Genomic DNA, 20,387 nt, shown 5'->3' with positions numbered 1-20,387 from the left:
TCTGTCCGTCCGTCCTTCCCCGACGGCCGCACCCCGCGCTCGCACGGTCGGGAGCGGCAGATGCTCGTTGAAAATTCCAGTGAGGGATTTGAAGCTGTGCGTGGCAGGCCCTGGGCTGGAGCAGCTCCTGGTGGGGGGCAGGATGCTGGCACCGCGGCGTGCCCAGCTCCAGGGCATCGTTCTCAGACCCCCGCCCCTCCTTCAGCTTTCAGTATTTCAGGGGAATTTATAAAAAATGGAGAGCGACTTTTTACAGAGACAGGGCAAGGGAGATGATTTTAAGCTAAAGGAGGTGAGATTTGGATTAAATGTTGGTGGGAAATCCTCCCCTGTGAGGGTGGTGAGGCCCAGAGAAGCTGTGGCTGTTCCATCCCCGGGAGTGTTCAAGGCCGGGTTAGATGGGGCTTGGAACAACCTGGACTGGTAGAAAGTGTCGCTACCCACAGCAGGGGCTTGGAACATGACAGGTTTTAAGATTCCTCCCAACCATTCTTTGGTTCTGCTATTCTGCCCCACGTCCATGACCCAAAATTCACAGTGGCCCTGTGGTACGACACGAACACGGCCCAGCTGAGGGGTGAGGGGTCCTGCAGAGCCCCCCCGGGCTGCCCAGGGACACGATCCGTGTCCCCCTCTGCAGGGCTGCGGGATGCTCTGGCATGAGCTCGCGTTCCTGTTTACAAACACCCGCCCATGGAGCCCTTCCAGCAGCGCTGTTGTGCCGCTCGGCAGCTCAGCCAAGGCAGCCGGGCTTTGTCCAGCAGCCCCACGAAGCCCTCAGGGCAGCTCTGCTATTTTTAGTGCCTGGCCAAGCACCTCGTGCATTCGGCTGAAGAAATCCAGAACTCACCGCTCACCTAGTGAAGATTTTGGTGTGTGAAGACCTTGCTGCTCCGGTGACCAGCGTTCAGGTGGTAAAACACCGGCTCCAGGCAGCACCAGGACACCCAGAACTTTATTTTTGTGACTCAGCAGTGGCCACAGTGGCACGGCCAAGGGGCAGAGCAGCAGAGCCATGGGGGGGCCGAGCCGGGTGTGCCCCCGCGGGGCCTCCAGCGCCTTTCCACAGCTGAGGAAAAGCAATCCCAGCACAGTGCGTGACTAATCGGTAGCTGCTCATCGAGCTGCTTGAATGGGGCTTCTCAGAGCCTGGGGAAGGCGTGGAGCAGCCTGGCTCCTGCTGAAACAGCCTGGCTGGGGCGGCAGGCCCTGCTCCCTCCCTTTGGGCACTGCTCCTCGGGGTCACTCATGGACCCACAGAACACTTTTCCCCTCCCCAGTGAAGAGGGGCTTTGTGGGCAGGTTGGGATTGTCCTGCTTGGTCCCCAGTCCAGGACGGGTGACAGGGCTGTCCTGAGCTACCAGGATGGCAGGAACCCATCGTGAGGCTGCCCCAGCACGTTCTGCAGCACTGTCACCATCTCCCCGCTGTGATTCTCCCAACCACCTGAGCCAAAATCCAGCCTGGATGGATTAGGGGGAAAATGGCCAGAGGAGCCCCTACACTGGCACAGCTTGTGCCCCCTCACTGAACACAGAGCCCATTAAATTGCTGCTCATCCTGAGCCCTATTTATTCAGAAATAATCCTGCAAACCTCAGTTTAATCACCACGCATCCCTCCTCCTGAGGAAGGCATTCCCACCCCGCTGGTCCCCTGCGAGCAGAAATAACCACAGAGGCAACATCTCCTCTCCCCCGCCCAGGAACCCACCCCACACCTCTCCTCGGACTCTGGGGGGGTTCAGAGCCCCTTCCGTGCCCGCGGGGGAGGCCGAGGAGGAGCCGGGCCCGCCCCGTCGGGGCTGCGCGGCGGCGCCAGCAGAGGGCGCCCTGCGCCCGCCCGGGGACCGGGACCGGCCGGGAAAGGAGGGATCGCTGCTCCTTCCCCCGGGAATGGGACCGGGAACGACCGGGAAAGGAGGGATCGCTGCTCCTTCCCCCGGGAATGGCCGGGAAAGGAGGGATCGCTGCTCCTTCCCCCGGGAATGGGACCGGGACCGGCCGGGAAAGGAGGGATCGCTGCTCCTTCCCCCGGGAATGGGACCGGGAACGACCGGGAAAGGAGGGATCGCTGCTCCTTCCCCCGGGAATGGCCGGGAAAGGAGGGATCGCTGCTCCTTCCCCCGGGAATGGCCGGGAAAGGAGGGATCGCTGCTCCTTCCACCGGGAATGGCCGGGAAAGGAGGGATCGCTGCTCCTTCCCCCGGGAATGGGACCGGGACCGGCCGGGAAAGGAGGGATCGCTGCTCCTTCCACCGGGAATGGGACCGGGAACGACCGGGAAAGGAGGGATCGCTGCTCCTTCCCCCGGGACCGCGATCCCGCCGGGGACCGGGACTGGCTGAGCAAAGCAGGAATCCCGGCTCCGGGCGCGGGGGCAAACGGGGGCATTTAAAGCCCACGGCGGCCCCATCCCCGGCGGTACCGGCACGCCCGGGTCGCTCCGTCACCATCCCGGACGGCACCGGTGTGCCCGGGCCATCCCCTCCCCGTCACCCCCTCCCCGTCACCCCCTCCCCGTTATCCCCTCCCCGTTATCCCTTCCGCCGGGCCGCCGGTGCCGCTCTGCCCCGCTCGGTCCCGGTGCCAGCAGCGCTCCCCGCCGGTCCCGGAGCTTTGCCGGCTCTGCTTTGCCCCGGGAGCCCGCGGAGGGTCCCGGTGCCGCTTCCCCTCCGCCCCCGCGCACCTGCCCCGCGGTGAATCCCGGGGACAGAGCCGGCGGGTCGTGCCCTGCGCGGCCCGGGCGTTTCGGGCTTCCCCCGCCAGCCGCGGAGGCTCCGCGCAGCGCGGAAGGGGCGGCTCCCCGCGCTGCGCACCTGCGGAGGAGCCCGGCCCCGACGGGGCGGAGCGGCCGCGGGAATGAAACAGGCGGGAGGCGGCAGGACTTCTCCGAGTAGAGTTTTTTTTTTATTATTGAAAGATGTGAGAATTCATCAAAACTGAACAGACAGATACCCGAGTAACCAGCACGTTGCAAATCATGTATCTTTTTATTTTAAAACAAATATAGAGCACAGTCCTGTGATATTTAAATTTATTATACTTTTTTTTTTTGTTCTGGAGTGAAAAATAAAAACCTGAGGTTTATTCCTGCATTCTCTATACCCCGCACTGTAACAATGTTTTAGTTACGTTTTGGATTCGTTAGTTTATTTTTTTTCCTTGCAAAAGTCCGTTAAAGGATTGAAATCTTAGTTTTAATGACTCCAAAAATTGTTTTATCAGTGGCACATGATTGTCCTAGAGAACAGGCGGGATAAACAATATTTTAAAACACAGAGAAACCGATATCTCCTTCAATCACAAAGAGCTAAATAGTTTTCATTTACAATATATATGTTCATGTAAAATGAAAAAAAAAAACGAAAAAAACTTAAATGCGAGGAGTTAAACTCTAAATATTATGTACACACCAATGTACAACTCTGAATAAATTAATACCAATTTGCATATTCTGGGATCCTTATAGCTTATTTACACAAATTACCATTTATTTCATAAATATCTGCCCAGGTACCCACGAGGCTCCCCCCGCCGTGCCCGCCCTGCTCGGCGGTGGCTGCCGAGGCGGTTTGCTTTCCATCTTCCTTTTCTTATCTCTCTTTTTTTTTTTTTTTTTTATTTTTTCCTTCCCCCTCCCCTCTCACAGATGAGGGTTTGGCCCCTCTCGCTCCCCACCGGAGCAGGGGCCGCCCCGTCCATCAGGAGTCTCGGCACCAGCTTCTCACCCTGCCCGGAGCGGGGGGCTGGGGGGTCCTGGGGGTCTCGCTGGAGCGGGGGGAGCCGCTCCCAGCCCCACAGCCCAAGGGGGGAGTGGGCAAGCCCTGCGCTCCAGCTGCCCCTCCTGGCTCCGGTGGATCCTCACGGCCGGCAGGGTCCATCCCTCCGCTGCAGCACCCCGCTCCCTGTCTGCTCCCGGCAATAAATATTTCTACTGTGCTGTACAAAATACCAGTGCTTGTCCGCCCCGCCGCCCCGCCGCTCACTTCGGGGACTCCCTGCCGGGCGACAGCTCCCGCTGGCTCTCCAGCCCGCTCACCAGTCTCTGGATGTTCTGCAGTTCATTGAGGGACTCCTTGAACGAGCCCTTGGGGGAGGCGGCGGGGCGCTGGCCGCCCCCCTTGTGCACCTCGGGCAGGGGGCTGGACTCGCGGCTGCTGCCGGCCTTGGAGCCCTCGGAGCCGGGGTTGAGGCTGGCGGGCAGGCCGGTGGTCAGCAGGTTGGTGCTGGGCGGGATGGTGACGGGCAGCTGGTAGGGGCTGAAGCGCAGGCGGGGCCGGCTGCTGCCCAGGAAGGGGTTGCGGGACAGCGGCCCCGCGGCGGCAGCGCTGCTGGCCGGCATGGCCGAGGCGGCCGCGGCGGCCGCTGCCATGTAGGTGTAGGGGTAGGGGAAGAGTCCGCCGAAGGTGGGCATCGGGATTCCCTGGGGAGAGAGAGAGAGATGTCAGATTGTCAGCATGCTCTGCTGCCTCCGCCCTCTGTGTGCCCCGCCACGGATGGGTTCCCAAAAAACGGCAAAGATGGAACAGCTCGGTGTCACCCTGAAAAGAGCGTGGGGGTATCTGTGTGGCTGAGGGAGGGGGAACAGCCCCTTCCAGCCCATCCCGAGCCAGGCTGGGCACACTGAGCACAAACCCCTGAGATCTGCCCCATCCCCTCCCCGCACGCTGCCTGTGCAGCATCACAGCCCCGTAACCGCATTAAAACACATTGTTAAGCAGGATGGATAAATTAGGGGAGTTCAAAGACATCTTTATGTATTCCACCAGAGCAGATGGGAAAGGCAGCACCAGCGCAGGCACTGTGGGAGCACTTCAGAGCTGACAGGAAGACAGGGAGCTGCTGGATGGGGACAGCCAGGTCAGGCAGGGCCACAGCTCCTGACTCTGCCCTTGACTATGGAGGAGCCACAGCAGCTGCAAAAAAACTGAGATTCCTTCTCAAATCAACCCCAAAGTCGCCTTCAAAATGTCCTCCATGTTCTGCCTGTGCCAAATCTGGTAACAACTCAGGCGTGTGTCACCCCTCGTCCCTATGGGCTGCAGAGGGGACCAGCAGCTCCTTCCCTGCAATGGGGCCACCCTGGATGTCCCCACACTGGGGGTGACACTGGCCAGGCCTGACCTGCCTCATCACTCAGGGAGCTTTTAGGGAGGGCATGAAGAGGAGATTCCAGGGCCCCACTGGACAGCAGGGGTAGGGATGGGGACACAGGGCTTACCTGAGAGGCCAACATGTGCTGGGAGAGGTGGAAAGGGAAGGGGGTGGCCGTCCCTGCTGCGCCCGGGGCGGACGAGAGGGCTCCGTTCTCCAGGCTGCCCCCGCCGGTCACCGAGGCCAGCAAGTGTCCCATGCCCATGGCAGAGAAGGCGCCGGGGGCCATGGCAAACTGTCCTGGGTGGATGAAGAGGGGCTGCCCAGCGCCCAGCGGGCTGAAGAACTGCTGCCCATGGAGGCCGGAGAGCGCCAGGCTCTGCAGGTGCCCGGTGCTCAGGTGCGGGGGGCTGTCCGTGTGCACCATCAGCGGGGCGAAGGCCTCCTTGCCCAGCCCGCCGCCCTCCGTGTCCTTCTTGCCCGGCTCCGTCTCTTTCCTCCTTCCTTCCACCTTGTCCTTCTCCAGGCCCCGTGTGCCGAACAGGCCCTCGCCAGGAGCCTCCCGGGGGGACGCTCCGTCCTTGCCTTTCTCTGGGCTGTGCCTCTCCTTGCCCCGCTCCTCCGGGCACCGGGGGCTGCCGCGGGGCGTCGCGTCCTCCGCGCTGGGGCTGGCTGCTGCCACCGGCCGCTCCTCCGGCACCTTCTCCACCTCCGTGTCGCTGTCAGCCCCTGGCTTCTCCTCTGCAAGGAAGGGCACAGGGTCAGAGCAGAAGCGCCCAGGGGAGGCGAGGAAGGGGTCACTCACCAGAGCCCCGGTGTCAGCGGGAGGTTGGGCAGTGAGATCGTTATTAATGGGAGAGACTCGTTTTGGGGGCAGAAATGGGTCCTCGTGCCATGGTCACTCTGGGGAATGGGGATTAACAGCAGCAAGCCCTGTGGATGTGGCAGACAGGAAAAGCATGTTCGATGGAGAACCAGAATCTGTGACATCTCTCTCCTCGGCTGCAAAGCCCAAGCGGGAGCGGAGCGGGGACGAGGAGAACGGGCAGTGACAGCCCGGGAGGAAATGGTCCTGCGTATATTTAATTACACGGAGCTGATTGCCAGTGCACCGTGGATTTATTCCAAACGTGCAGGTTGAGACAGGTTAAAGAGGCAGTTTTAAGGCTGGGAGCATGGTACGGACTTCTCTAAAAAGGACTTTAATTTAAAAAACCCCATTGAGTTCTCAGAGGAGGCAGGGGGATGCGAGGCGAGGGGCTGGCGAGGGCGAGGGGAGCTGAGCCCCTGCCTGAAAGGCTCCACTAAACGAGAAAAGCCTTTTGGTGCGGGTGAGGTGAAGCTCTGCAGGCTGGGGCAAATATTCGGGGAAGCCTTTGAAAGTGGAGAGGGGTGTAATAAACCCTCCCTGCAGCTCGGGGCGGGGGGTTGCAGTTTTGATGAAGGTTTGCAGGGGATCGAGTTGGTGGAAAGTTTAAAGAGCAGATTGATAGTGCGGCGAGACAAAACCCAGCATCGAACCCAGCAGCGTGGGAGATGCTGGTTTATTTCCATTTACCAGCCTGAAGCCCTGAAGTTACAACATTTTTTTCCTCTTTCAAATGTATGAATTATTTTTCTTTTCTCTTTTTTCTGTCTTTTTTAGGGGAGTGTGAGATTCCCATGGAAGGCAGGGCACGCCGGGCTAACATGGCGAGCACACAATCTTCTTGTATAATTTAAATACAAGACATCAGGTGGATAGAGCATCAAATACACATTCAAAAGAAAATACATAAAGAAAAAAACCCCAAACATTGCAACTCCTGAATGCATTTTGCCTTTCCTCTATTTTTATCCTTTTGAACCCTGGGCTCCCTTGGGCGCATCCCCATCTTTATTTCCCCCAATATTTTCCCTCGCTGCCCGCATGAAATCAGAGCGTTTGGGGACATTTGGGGACCGACGGCGACTGCTGCCTCACCTCTGCCGCTGCCCTTGAGGCGCAGGGGGCTGGGGAGGGCGCCCACGGGCGAGTGCAGCGCATCGCGCACGGCCGAGGGCTCGCACGACGAGGCGTCCGACTCGCCGCCGTCGCGGTCGGGCTTGCAGGGCTCCTCGTACATCCGCAGGGACGGCAGGGACAGCTGCTTCCTGCGGGACAGAGGCAGCGTCGGGCACCGGCCGAGCCCCCGCGGGCGCGGGGCCGGGGGGACGGGCGCGCCGCTTACCTCTTCTCCCTCCGGCCATTCCCCGTGTCCCGGAAGCCTTTGGCGAAGGGGTTGTTATCGATTTTCAGCTGCGTGATCTGCCGGGGGGGAGAAGGAGAGAGGGGGCGGTGTGAAGGAGCCCCGGCCGCCCCCTCTCCCCGCCGCCGTCGGGGCCCGCGTTAACACACCGCACGCTTTATTAAAAATGATGCTGAGGTTTGGGCTTGAATTATTAATAGCGTCTTAATGATAGGAAGTTATTTTTCACGGCCCCCCGGAGGGAAGATGGCGACTGAGCTGCGCGGCGCTGGTTAAAAGCTATTCTTATCCCTCCCTGCCACGGGCTGCTGCGACATCAGGGCGCTCAATAATGCATGGCCCTGAACCACGGCCCCGAGAGGGGATCGGGAAAAGACCCGGCTGGCCGGCCCCGCCGCGACCCCCGGCCCGAGCATCCCCCGGCCCGAGCATCCCCCGCCCGACGGGGCCCACGGCCGGCGGCGGCCGCGCAGACAAAGTGCTCTTTAATCGATTGTGACTCTTCGCCATAAACTTTACGAGGGAAACAAGCCCACCAGGACCCTCAGACAGAGCTGTCAATTAGCATCAGCAGCCAGGGGTGGAGGTGGGGGTCAGCTTTTGGGTTAAAACACACGCAGAACCCTTGGAAGGGGACGGCAGGGGCTCTGCTCCCCATCGAGCGCTCCTGGCTCTGCCTGCTCGCAGGGTGACACTTGCTAAATCACGAAAGCAACTAAAATTAGCTTATCTGCCTCTGTTTTTTGGCTCCTCCAGAGCCCTGGGCACCTCCTTGGTGAGGCTGCCCAGGCCTGGTGCTGCTCTTCACCACCTGGGCCTGCAGCAAAGACCCCACAGCCCAGAAAGGCACAACAAACCCCATGGGGGAATTATTAATAGTAATAATAAAAATAATAATAACATAACACTAAAAATAGCGATAATAATACAAGCAGTATGAGGGTGCATCCTACTCTGAGGGCTTGAGGTTTAACCTTTCTACTGTTGCTGGGTTTTGCCCCCAGATATCCTCGCCAACACACACACACAGAAAAATACCCTGATACAGGGTAAGGGATGGGACAGGGGTGACAACAGGGAGAGGGACAGGGACAGGACGGGGATGGGGACAGGACAGGGGGAGGAACAGGGCCAGGGGCTGCCCGGCCATACCTTGTCGTTCTGGTAGGCAGTGACGGCGATGAAGTCGGTCTCGGGGAACACGTAGGTGCGGAAGGTGCTGTAGGGCAGCTTGAGGATGTCGTTGGCCCGGACGATGTGGAACCTGGGCTGGTACTTGTGCATGGAGTTCAGGATGGTCTGGGATGGGCGAGAGAGCACAGCCCGCGGCTGCCGTCAGCCCCACGCGTCCAGCTCCCACCCGAAAAAAACCCTTTTCTCCCAAAAACATCCCCCAAAAAATACACCACTCAAATTCGCCGTGAGGAAGCAATGCCAGAAGATTTCTTTTTTTTTTTTTTTTTTGTTGATGCCATTGCAGGATCTGTCCCCAAAGAGGGAGGTCAGGGAACGCAGGCAGAACAGCATCTTTGCGGGTGTTAAGCACGGCAATAAAGCAGCAAAAGGGATCTCCCAGTTTTATTACAACCCTGCGAACGCGAGGCGACTTTTCGACACGTTTCTCACCGCTTTTCATATTTCCGTCCTTAAAAATAAATTACTATCCCTCACCACCACAAAAAAAAATAATGTTAAAAGGCTCTGGGTGAGTGTCGGGGGCGGCAGGAGCCGGTGCCAGCCCCAGGCAGCTCCTGCGACCTGAAAGGAGCGTTTCACCACGAGCCATAGCAAATTTATGTCTCGGAGCAACGTTGCAGAAGGAACAGACTTTTTTTTTTTCCTTTTCCAGCCAGGTGTCTGAAAGCCTCGCCAACACTCCAAGCCGTTCTCTACCCTTTCGTTTTATTTTTTGAGTTTGGTTTGTTGTTTTTTTTTTTTTTTTAGTAAAACCCGAATTCCCCGCGATTTGGCTGAGGATTTTTGGAAGCGGCTGAACGCTCCAAGCCGCGCCCCTGGGGCCGCTCCGACCCCTTGCCCCTCGCTGCCTGCTTTCCTGCACGATAGCTTTTAAATAATTCCCCAACCTGCTGTGGTCGCACTGAAATGCAGAATTCACTGCCCAGAATTCGTAGAGGGACGGCGAAAGCTTGAGTAATTATTGTCAAATAACGTCAGCCAAATGGCTAAATAATTATCACTTCATTTCGGTTTAGAAGGTAATAAAAAAAATCCCCCCCCCCTTTTTTTTAACCCAAGCAATAATCACCTGCTGATGAACTGTCGGATTGCTGTTATATTGATATAATCTAGATGGGATTTATCATAAAAATGGTGCAAAAAGTCTCATTCAGGCGTGCAAATCTGCATTCCTTTAAAAAAATAATCATCCCTCTCTGACCAGATGGGCACTGGCTAAACCCTCATCTCGCAGATTTAACAGTCCGGATTTTGGACAACGACAGATACCAGAAATCTTTAATTGAAGGAGGCGAACCGTTAAAAGCGCTGAATCAAACTAGTTTTTCACCAGTACAAAAAAAAAAGAAGGTATTTTTTAAACTCCTTCTCTATCGATTTACCTTTCTGGCTATAAATAACCTCGCAATGTATTATTTAACAAAGACGCTGTTTCCTGCCTTAAGAGAAAAAAATAAAAATGAGAGGGAGAAAGAAAAAAAAAAAAAGAAGAAGAAGAAGAAAAAAGAGAGAGAGAGAGTGGAAAAAATATAGAAGGGAAAAAATAAAAAAGAGAGAGGAAAGAAAGTTCTCCGGGAGGTGCGGAGCTGCTCGGAGCTCCCCGCCCGAGCGGGTCCCGCAGCCCCGGGGCTCCGCCGGGCCCGGCTCCCCGCTAATTACCGTATCAGCAGCGCTGCACGATGAACTTTCCCTTTATCGCCCTAAACGCTGGCTCGGAGGAAGGAGAGCTGCCTGGGATTTCCCCTCCGTGCATTCCCGCAGGATCGCGCTCCCCTCGCCTTCTGACCCCGCTTTCTGCGGCTCTCTGCATGGCCAGCGCTCTTTACTCTCTCCCTGTCTTTCTTTTCTCTCTCCCTCTCTCCTTTTCCTTTCTTTCTTTGTTTTGGTTGGTAGCTTTTTGGCTTAATTCCTTCGTTTTGTTTCACCTCCTTTAGGTGATGCAGATACCATCAGGAGGGATATAAACAGAGGGGTTTTCAGAGGCAGATGGTGCCAACAATTGCAGCCCTTCTCCCGCCTGCGGAGCCCAGCGCAGGTGCCGCCGGGCCCGGCTCCGCTCGGTCCGGGGGGCAGCGGCACCCCCAGCCCGGCCACCGCCCCGTCGGGGCTTCCCCGCACACCCACCTCCCAAAATTCCTGTCCCCGCAGAGCCTCCAGGGCTGGCCAGGCGCAGCACGACAGGCCGGGGGTGCGGGAGGCAAGGGGAGCCCGAGCTGCCCGCAGCCCAACCCTCCTTCTTCCGCCGGAGAACCGGAGCTGCCCCTCGGTGCCGGGCGGGACCGGGGGCTGCGGGGCAGCCGGGCCACAGCAAGGCCTGGCCGGGCCCGGCCGCTCAGCCCGGCCCGGCTGGGGGAGGCTCTAAAACCTCGCGTTTGACCCGGGGAGATCACGGGCAGGTCCTGCACCGAGCAAACCCCGCACCGGGCCAGCCCCACACCGGGCAAACCCCGCACCGGGCAAACCCCGCACCGGGCAAACCCCGCACCTTCCCGGGGTCCCTGCCCGGGGGGCTCCGCTCTGCCCCGCAGCCGCACTTACAAAGCCGTGCTTATCCGAGATGTTGTTGGTGAGCTTGAGCTTGTGAAAGGCAACAGGTTTGGCCATCCACTGCTCGCCCGTGGCCGGGCTGTCGGGGTGGATGTACATGCGCTTGGGCATCTCCGGGTCGGCCTTGCCAGCCACCATCCAGCGCGAGTTGTGGAATTTGTACCGGCAGTCGTCGGCCGCCACTATATCCATCAGCAAAATGTACTTGGCCTTCTTGTCCAGGCCGCTCACCCGCACCTTGAACGGGGGGAACATCCTCCTGCGGAGAGACCCAGAGCGGTACAGGGCTGCCCCCGCCCGCCGCCGACCCCCGACGGCCCCGCTCCCACCGAGCCCCCGGCCCCGGTCCCGCCGAGCCCCGGCACCGCCCGGCCCCGGCTGCTGCTCCCAAACCACCATCTTTTAGTTCAGCTCGCTGAGGATTCCCAGCCTTCCTCACGTCCCACCTCTTCTCATCCCGCCGTGCTGCCCACACCGTGGCAGAAAGCGGGGAAAAGCTCAAAAATCCCATTTCGGGAAATAAGGGGAGAAAATGTATTCTTGTTTTCCTCTATTTCTCTGCCCTTCGCCGAGCCGCTCGCTCAGCACCTCGGGCTGCCTCCCCCGGGCCCTGGGCCACGGGCAGGGCCGGGGACGACCCCGGACGTGGGGAAAGTTTGGCAGGAGGGAAGGGAGCGGCGGGAAGCGGCGCAAAGAACGGCAGCGGGGGGTGTCGATCGCTCAATTAACGCGCACGAATTTAATTCGGGATCGCGCTCGGAAAAGTAGTAATGGGAGGCGGGGGAAGCGGTGACGGGAAAGCTCGGAGGAGCAGCGGGGAAACACATCCCAAAAACTCCAGGGATCGAAAGTCCCGGCGTTAACTCCCGGGGACGGGTGGGGAGCGGGATGGAGCGAGGGGCGAGGGCGCTGCGCGGCCGCGCAGGTGCGGGGCGGGCCGGGGGCGCTGCGCGGGGCCGGCTCTTACCTCCCCGACTTGGTGATCACCATCTCGGTGCCCAGCTTGTGGAACTGGTCCCAAAGCTCTTTGGCTTCCAGCGTTACTTTGGGGTCGTCCTCGACCTCCTCCTCGGGTTCCAGGCTTTTGAGCGAGCGCAGATGGGCGGCTTGGTGGTGGTGTCCCAGGGCCGAGACGTGCAGCCCGGCCTCGGCCGCCCCGGCCAGCCCCGGGTCCGGCATGGGCTTGGCCAACGCCGCCGGAGGCAGAGCCAGAGCCGGGAAAAAGGACGGCTGGGCGGCCGCGAGGAAAGCGGACATGGGGAAGTCAGCCGGCCGGGGTGCGTGGAAGGGGTGGTAAGCCATGGCAGTCCCTGGGAAGGCTGGATCTCTCATCGGTGCATCCACAAATCCAGGAGAAAAAGAGGGATTCCCTTTACAAAAACGCGCGCGTGTGTGTTTGTTGGGTTTTGGGTTTTTTTTCCCCTCTCCTGCCCGGCGAACTCGCTCGAGTCTCTGGGAGAGGAAGGAAAATCAACAGCACACACACAGTCTCCAAAAAAAAAAAAAAAAAAAAAAAAAGGCATAAAAAAAGAGGCGAAAATCAGCCGAATTAGATTCGGGATTAAAAAAATTAAAAATTAAAAATAAAAAGAAAGAAAAAATAAGAAAAAAAAAAAGGAAAAGCGAAGCAGTTCCCGGCTCCTGGGACTCCCGGTCTGCGGAGGGGAGACAGTAGGTCCTTATTTTTTGTTGTTGTTGTTGCAGCGAGGGAGAGCGAGCGAGGGAACGAGCCCTCCCAGGAAAGTCCTTCCCGACACTAAAATAGAAACAAAAGCCGGCTCGGGGCTGCGCGGGGCTGCGCGGGGCGCGGCGGAGCAGGGGCGGCCGCGCTGCCCTCACACCCCCGCGGGCCCGGGCTGCGCCCCGGCGGGGCCGGCCCCGCTCCGCGCTCCGCGCTGCGCGCTGCGGCTCGGGCTGCTCATGGCCAAAGGAGCCGAGTGGGAGCGGTGAGATCTTGTCCTGATCTCTGTAAAACTGTGACTATCTCACATGTCCTTCCTGCTCTGATCCGCCCGCTAATGAGCCAAGCCCCCTTGATTGCTGATTTTACGCGTTTCAGACCAATTGTGGATCTGCATAGGCGGGGTTTTGACAGCTCCGGCCAAGCTCCGGGCGCGGGGGGGCGGGGGGCGCGGAGGGAGGGAGGAAGGGAAGAAGGCAAAAAAAAAAAAGGGAGAAGAAAAAAAAAAAAAAAAGAAGAAGGTGTCGGAAGCATCGGCAGTAAGAAAACATGTCAACAGAATAAAATATTAACCAATGACAGAGAAAAGTGCTCGAAATCCCACCCCCGGCTCCTTTCCGCATACCGGGTCAGCCCCGGCTGCGCCGCCGGTGCGGGGCCAGCGCGGAGCCGCCTCGGCGGAGCGGGGAGCGGAGCCGCGGGGGCGGGGGGCGGCGGCGGAGGCCCCGCCGGGCTCCGCGGGGGCGGCGGGCGGCAAGGGGGGAGAGGCCGGGGGGAGCCCGGCGGCGGCGGCCGCCTCACGACAGATCCCGGAGAGCGGATCGCGGTGGGGCGCGGCCCGCCCGCCGCTCCGCGCAGCGCCGCGCAAGAGCCGCGCAAGAGCCGCGCAGCGCCGACGGGGCGGCCGCCGGGAGCGCGGCCCGGCCGAGAGCTGCGGGCGGCGGCGAGGCCCCGAGCGGCGAGCTCCAGCGCGGGTGAGTCGCTCCCAGCCGTCGCCCCCCACCCTGCCGGCGGCCGCCCCGAGCGGGAGCGGGGGGGTTCCGCCCGCAGCTCCGCGCCCGCGGAGGCGGCGCAGGTCCGCAGACCCCGCCGTCGAGGCCGGAGGGGCTGTTTGCCCGGGCGGGGGGAGGCCGATAAGGAGGAGGGGGGACACTCCGGGGCTGTTTGCTGAGGGATTAGGGCCGGTCCCGCCGCGCCGGGGCCCGGGGGGGCGGCGGGCGCGGTGGGTGTCCCCTCGGAGGGGCCGGTTTGGAGATCTGCGCTGATTAACTGAGGGCCGCGGTGGCTGAAGAGGGCCCTGGCGCCAGGCGGCTGAGCCCTCACAATAAAGACCCGTCTCTTGTCACTTCATATTTACCCCCAAATCTTCAAAAAGCGCCCTGCCATCCTTCCAAGGCTCCTGCCCCCGCCGCCTGCGCTGCGACCAGGCGGGACGGGGGGGGTGGTGGCCGGCCCGTTCCTCTGCCCCCCGGCCTGTCCCCCCCGCCCCCGGGCCCTGCCGCTCCGCGGGCGCGCAGCGAGGCGCGGCCGCAGCACTCGGAGCCCTCGCGGTCCCGTGTCGCTGCTCCCCGCGCAGGGTGGGATGCGGGGACCCCCGGGTGTCCCCTTCCCATCCCGACTTCTCCTCTCATTCCTCCGCCCCGGTTCATCCTGCTGGTAGCGACCCCAGCCCCCGGGGCAGCCCCATCCCCATCCCGGGGGTCTCGGGGCCGATCTCCACCTGCCCCGCGTCCCGCGGCAGGTTCACCTCTGCCCGCGCCGCGCCCGGGCTGGGGGGGTCCCGCTGACCATTGAACGGACTGAAATTTAAACCCAATTCGGACTTTGCTTCCTCGCCGCCGTGGAAAAGTGCTGACGGCAGCTTTGGCAAAAGTGGGGCTTGCTTGTATTTTTTTTTTTTTTTTCAATTTCCACCCCCCCCCCCCCAACAAGAAAAACGTGGAAAAATTGCCTCGGGGCGAATCTCCCCACGCCGGGATGGTTCGCCCGGACACCTCGCCCTCTGCTCCGCGGGAAGACGCGGGGCCCGGCCCTTCTGGGCCTGGAGCAGCCGTGTCCCCGCGGGGAAAGGTGGCCTGTCCTCCGGGCCGCCACCCGCCCGCGCCCCCGCACCGCTGCAACTCCCGCAGAATAAAACCCATCCAGAGCAGCCTCGTCTCCGACCTTCCGTAGCGACGGCCGCCGGCGGGGCTGCGGGGATGGGGGGCTCACGGGGACCGGGTAACAACGGGGACAGGGACACCCGCCACCCCTCGCGGCCCCGGGCACGACCCAGGAGCCCGCGCCCGCGGACGGGCCGTGCCCGCGCATCGCCCGTCGGTGACCGAGCACCGGGCAGGGAGAGAGGAGCACCGGCCCCGGCTCCCGTCCCGAGGGCAGCCGAGGAGTGTCCCCGCGCAGTCCCCTGCGAGGGAAGGTGTCCCCTGCGAGGGAAGGGGTTCCGAGCTGCCCCGGGGCGCTGCAGCGCTCGGGGCCGCTGTGCCCGGCTCCTGGGAGCCGTCCTGATCGCCCCCGGGCCCGGTCCCCAATCCCCGGGTCGGGTGTATGAAGACCGGGCTTGTCCCGTGGATTCGTCCCGGGGATCCGTCCCGGTCCAGCCCGGGAAAACCGTCCCGTCGGGCCGCCCCCCACCCGCCCCGCATCGCGGCCCCGCTCGCTCTTCCCCTTTCATCTCTGCCCATCTCCACTCATCATCCCTTTTCTATTTTTAGCCGGTAGACTTAGGCCTTGGCGCCAGGCCGTTTAAGACCTGTCAAAGTCCTTCATATTTCCCTCATGTCACATGGACCTTTCGCTCTCTTCCCCGCGCCATGCGAGGGCCGTAATTTGGATCTGTGAGCTGGTGAGCAAATGCAATTTGCTCTTCTCCATCGCTGTGTTGTCTCCGTGACCCCAGCCAGCAGGACGGCTGGTGTCCTGTCCGGGGCACTTACACAAATTGCGGGTGATTGATGAAAAATAACAATTCTCACAAGCAGCCGGGCCTCCGCCTTCCCCTCCTCCCGGCTCCAGCGGGCTGCGGCGGCCCCGCGCCCCGGGGAGCGCTCCCCCCGACGGCTGCACCGGCCCAAAGGGGTTTTCTTGTGCCCAGGGCGACCCGTCGGGCCCCCCATCCCCGGCAGCGATGCCACGGCAAGAGGAGACCCCCGAGCCCTTGGGGAGGGCGGCCCGGCTGCTCGCACCTTCCCAAACTGGGGGTGGAAACAGGCCGTGGCGTGGGGGGAAGCACGCTCCTCTCCCACAGGGCTGTCCTTCCCCGGGAGCAGCCGGACAGACAGACCTGGGGACGTCAGACACTCCCCGAGCGAACCGCAGGTGCGGGCTGGGGGAGCTCCCTCCGTCCCGAAGGGAACCGGGACCCCCAAGCCCCGGGGCGCGTCCCCCGGTCCGGCCCGGCCCCGCAGCCCCAGCCGGGCCTGGGGCGGGCGGGGAGGGGGCGAGGGGTGGCCCCGCAGCCCCAGCAGCTCGGTCAGCCCCTCTCCTCCTCTCCACCTCGAGGGGAAAAGAGCCCCGCGTGTGACGGACCTGTCCTCGTTTGATCTCACCCACCCGCGCCCAGCACACCCCTCCTCCGCTTTTCCTTCTGCGGGGCGCCGCGTCTCCCCTCGCACCCTTGGGCGGGGTGGGAATGTCCTTATACCCCGGAGATCCCGGGAAAACGGCTGCGCTGCCCCGCCGGGCCCCGCTGCCCGCTGGAGGGGACGGGGAAGGGCCGCCGGGCACCGGGGCCCGGTTGATGCCTTTTTATCCACAGCTGCCCAGAGATGCGCGATGTGACACCACCCTCGGCACCGCCACCCCGCTTTTCCTCCCGCTGCCCGGCCCTTGGGAGCGCAGGGAACCCCGCGCAGCCCCGCCGCCCCCCCGAGATCCCCCTGCCCTCAGACTGTTTAGATTTCTCTCCAGCTTTAAAGAAAATATTTCCAGTAATCCAGATTTCTGGAAAATAACAACATGCGGGGAGACGCAGACACAAACGCCGCTGAAGTTTATCCAGAGTTTGAACAATTTATAAACACATTTCCCAGCCTGTTTGGCAGGGCGGGCGGCGAGTGACCCCGGCCCGGCCGGGAGGAGACACACGCATCCTCCATCCTCCCGTTACACCGCGCCACTTTGAGCTGTGAACCCGCACTTAGCTGAAATTTAAATTATTTTATTATTGTTTTTTTGAGTTTCGGAGCGCTCTCCCTGCGCGGGGGCGGAGTGACCCCTCCAGCCCCGCGCCCCCGGGGCTCTCCACGTCGGGACGCGGCGCCGAGCCCGCACCGAGCCCGCTGCCTTAAAAGGAGACGGGAGCCCCGGTCCGAGCCGTGCCAGAGCGAGGGGACCCGCCTGGAACCGGGGCTGGCACCGAGGATGGGGATGGGAACGGGCGCGGGGATGGGGATGGAGGGGCGCGGTGGGGGATCACGCAAATCCCTCTGTTTAAAAAACTTCCATTCGGGAAAGTGTGTCACATCCCGGCGCGGGCGCCTAATCCCGGGCTAATGGCATTATCGCCGCCTCATCGCCGTCATGGGATGGGGCCGGGGGCGAGCACCCCCCGCCCGCCGCCACCGAGAACCCCCGGGACACGGAGCCGCGGATCCGCCCCGCTCCTTGTCCGGAGCCCGGGCTCGGTGTCGCTGCCCCTCCCGGGTCGCCCGGTCCCCTCCGAGGCTCTATGGGCTCCTATCGATAACCAGGGTCCTGCTGTCCCCTGGTCCCCTCCGAGCTCTATCGGCTCCTATCGATAATCAGGGTCCCGCTGTCCCCTGGTCCCCTCGAAGGCTCTATCGGCTCCTATCGATAATCGGGGTCCTGCTGTCCCCCGGTCCCCTCGGAGGCTCTATGGGCTCCTATCGATAATCGGGCTCCTATCGATAATCAGGATCCCGCTGTCCCCTGGTCCCCTCGAAGGCTCTATCGGCTCCTATCGATAATCGGGCTGCTATTGATGATCGATCGAGGTCCCGCTGCCTGCCCGCGCTCCCGAGCGGAGCCGGTCTCCGAGGAGCTCTCACATCCGACAGCTCCAGCAAACGGCGTTATCTGATGAAATGATGCTGTTGGGGTCCTCTCTCCGCTCCCTCTCTGGGATAACAGCCGGGATTTGGGGTCGTTCTGCCGCACAGCGCCCGAGCGGCCGGGACGAGGCTGCCCCGACTCCCGAGGCTGCCCCGACTCCCGCAGCCTGAGGCATCCCGAGGGCAGGGGAAAAGAGATAGAATCGGCGGTTCTGGGAGCAGAGAAAAAAAAAATCACTGGGGCTCCACGCACGGTGCAACCTCCCCTGTCGCCCAAAAAATCCCTTTCTGGGAGAGAACCCTGCCTGCACCTGGGCAACAAAATCCTTGAGGACAAGGGACATCCCGTTTCTCTCCCTTCTTAGTTTTATTTTCAAGTTGTTCCTGGTGGGTTTCCCCTCCCGCTGGCACAAGGCAGCCCCCAGCCCCACGAGGGTCACTCAGCCCCCCTGGTCCCCAGTCCCCCTTGCATCCCCAGGATCCCTTTTCTCCCTCTTTGGGGCCAGGAGTTTGGCAGAGGTTACAGGATCAAAGGAAGGATGAGTGAGCCGGCCCTGTGTGGGCAGAGCTCTCCCATCTTGGCCTGTTTGCTCCAGACGGGCTCTGGGAACTTGTCTGGAATCACATCTAAAGCAGGATCTGACGCCGCTGGTCCCACGTCACGTGAGTTGTGGTTTTGGTCTAGGTTTGACTTTTAGAATTGCAGAAAATCACTGTCTCGTGTTTATTGGAGAGAGCATTTCACTGGCCAGAGAATAAAACCAGCCAGAATAAATCACGAGCTGGTCCTGGGCAGGAGTAGCACTTTTCATTGCATCTGTCCCTTTCCTGGGAGTTTCACCGTGGACAAATTTGATGTACACCAGCTCTGCATGGAAGGGCCAACTCTCATAACCTTGATTTACATTTCCTCCAAAACCCAGTGCTCCTCCAAGCCGGCAGCAGAGAGGTGGAACATGCCCCTGCAGGCAGGACAGGCTCTTCCCATCCTTCAATCCTGAAATCAGTCTCAAAACTCAAACTGCTCTGGGGCAAGGCCTCACCTCAGCCCTGCATCCAGCCCCGTTTCCTGGCACCTCTGCATTTAATTTCATTTTCTCATTGCCCAGATTTTTCCTCACTTCTCTGTAGGCGCTGGGCTCTTGCACTGACCATCCTGGGGAATTTTGGGGGTTTTGGCGCTGGCAGGCATGCCGAAACCCTCCAGCCCCTCTTTTCCAGCCTCCCAGCTCCTCGCTCTCACCAGCTCGGCCGTGCTGGCAGATTGCTCTCCAGGGCGTGTTTTCCATGGATACCTCAACGGAGGCAGCACCAAATAACAAGTAAATAACAGCCCGACGCCGGGCTGCCGCCGCAGAGCAAGCAATTGCCCTTCCCGCAGGTCACTAATCTCTTGACACATGGTCTTTGAGACCTGGGCCACGGGAGGGAGGCTGAGAGGGAAGAAAAGATAGCGGGGACAATGGCGGGGCTGCCGGCTGGCTAATAACCCTGCTCCCAGCTTTGTCTGGGGACACTCAAAGTGGCGCTGCCACCAATTCATCTCAGACAAAACCTCGCTCCTGCCTCCGCCGAGGTGCCCGGGAGGGTCCCGACTCACCGGGCCGAGGGCAAAGCTGGAGCTGCTGCAGGTATCGACAGCCCCCCTTTTGTAGCCAGCAGCAATTCCCCGCTGTGTTTCCCCCCTCAACGCTGAAAACAAACCCTTCACTTGATCCGTTTGTCCTCTCCAGTTGCCATCTGTCTTCCATCCTTCAAATCTCACCTTAAAAGCAGTGCCTCTCGAGCAAATCCCCCCCGGCAGCCCCGCGTGCCGCCTCGCCCGGCGCGGCCCGGCACTCCAGCGCCCCTTGAAGTGAAGGGGATTTGAGAGCGCGCAGGACACGCCGGGATTAAGGGCACAGATTGCGCTCCCCGGGCTGCAGCCCTGCCTGCCCGCGCCTCTGCTCCCTCCCCTCGGCCTCAGCAGGCGTGGGCATCCCCATCGCTCTGCCCGTCAGTGCTGCTGGGATGCAGGGAAGCACCTGAGCCCCCCCGGGCTCCTCCTGCCTCCTCTGCAGGTGGTGGCAGCAGAGGGGTCACAGCCCGTGCCCTGCCGAGGAGGCACAGGGGCTTCACACACGGGGCTGCTGTCTGTACAGATGTGCAGGTGCTGTCTCACCTCACGGCATCCCATCCCATCCCATAGATCCCACCCCATGGATCCCATCCCATCCCTTTATCCCATCCCATCCCATCCCATCCCATCCCTTTATCCCATCCCATCCCATCCCATCGTATTATCCCATCCCATTATCCCATCCCATCCATCCCATTCCATCCCATTATCCCATCCCATCCCATCCCATCCCATCCCATCCCATCCCATCCCATCCCATCCCATCCCATCCCATCCCTTTATCCCATTCCTTTATCCCATCCCATCCCATCCCATCCCATCCCATCCCATCCCATCCCATCCCATCCCATTATCCCATCCCATCTCATCCCATCCCATCCGATGGATCCCATCCCATGGATCCCATCCCATCCCATCCCATGGATCCCATCCCATCCCATCCCATCCCATCCCATCCCATCCCATCCCATCCCATCCCATCCCATCCCATCCCATCCCATTATCCCATCC

The 20,387-nt window shown here is 61.1% G+C and overlaps 1 protein-coding gene across 1 annotated transcript; it reads right to left on the bottom strand.

Annotated features, from left to right (window-relative positions):
- Positions 1–2,887: 2,887 nt before the first annotated feature.
- On the bottom strand, positions 2,888–13,151 carry TBX2 (T-box transcription factor 2). The gene is made up of 7 exons (XM_064394663.1): positions 12,036–13,151; positions 11,060–11,327; positions 8,477–8,623; positions 7,307–7,383; positions 7,060–7,229; positions 5,224–5,837; positions 2,888–4,425 (listed from the first exon to the last, which is right to left on the bottom strand). Exons 1-7 carry the CDS (start codon positions 12,398–12,400, stop codon positions 3,985–3,987), a joined length of 2,082 nt encoding a protein of 693 aa, XP_064250733.1. The 5' UTR covers positions 12,401–13,151; the 3' UTR covers positions 2,888–3,984.
- Between the last annotated feature and the right edge of the window lie 7,236 nt (positions 13,152–20,387).

The sequence above is a fragment of the Passer domesticus genome, chromosome 19, assembly GCF_036417665.1.
Source record: "Passer domesticus isolate bPasDom1 chromosome 19, bPasDom1.hap1, whole genome shotgun sequence".
Lineage (NCBI taxonomy): Eukaryota > Metazoa > Chordata > Aves > Passeriformes > Passeridae > Passer > Passer domesticus.
This window is presented reverse-complemented; position numbering and strand designations above follow the sequence as displayed.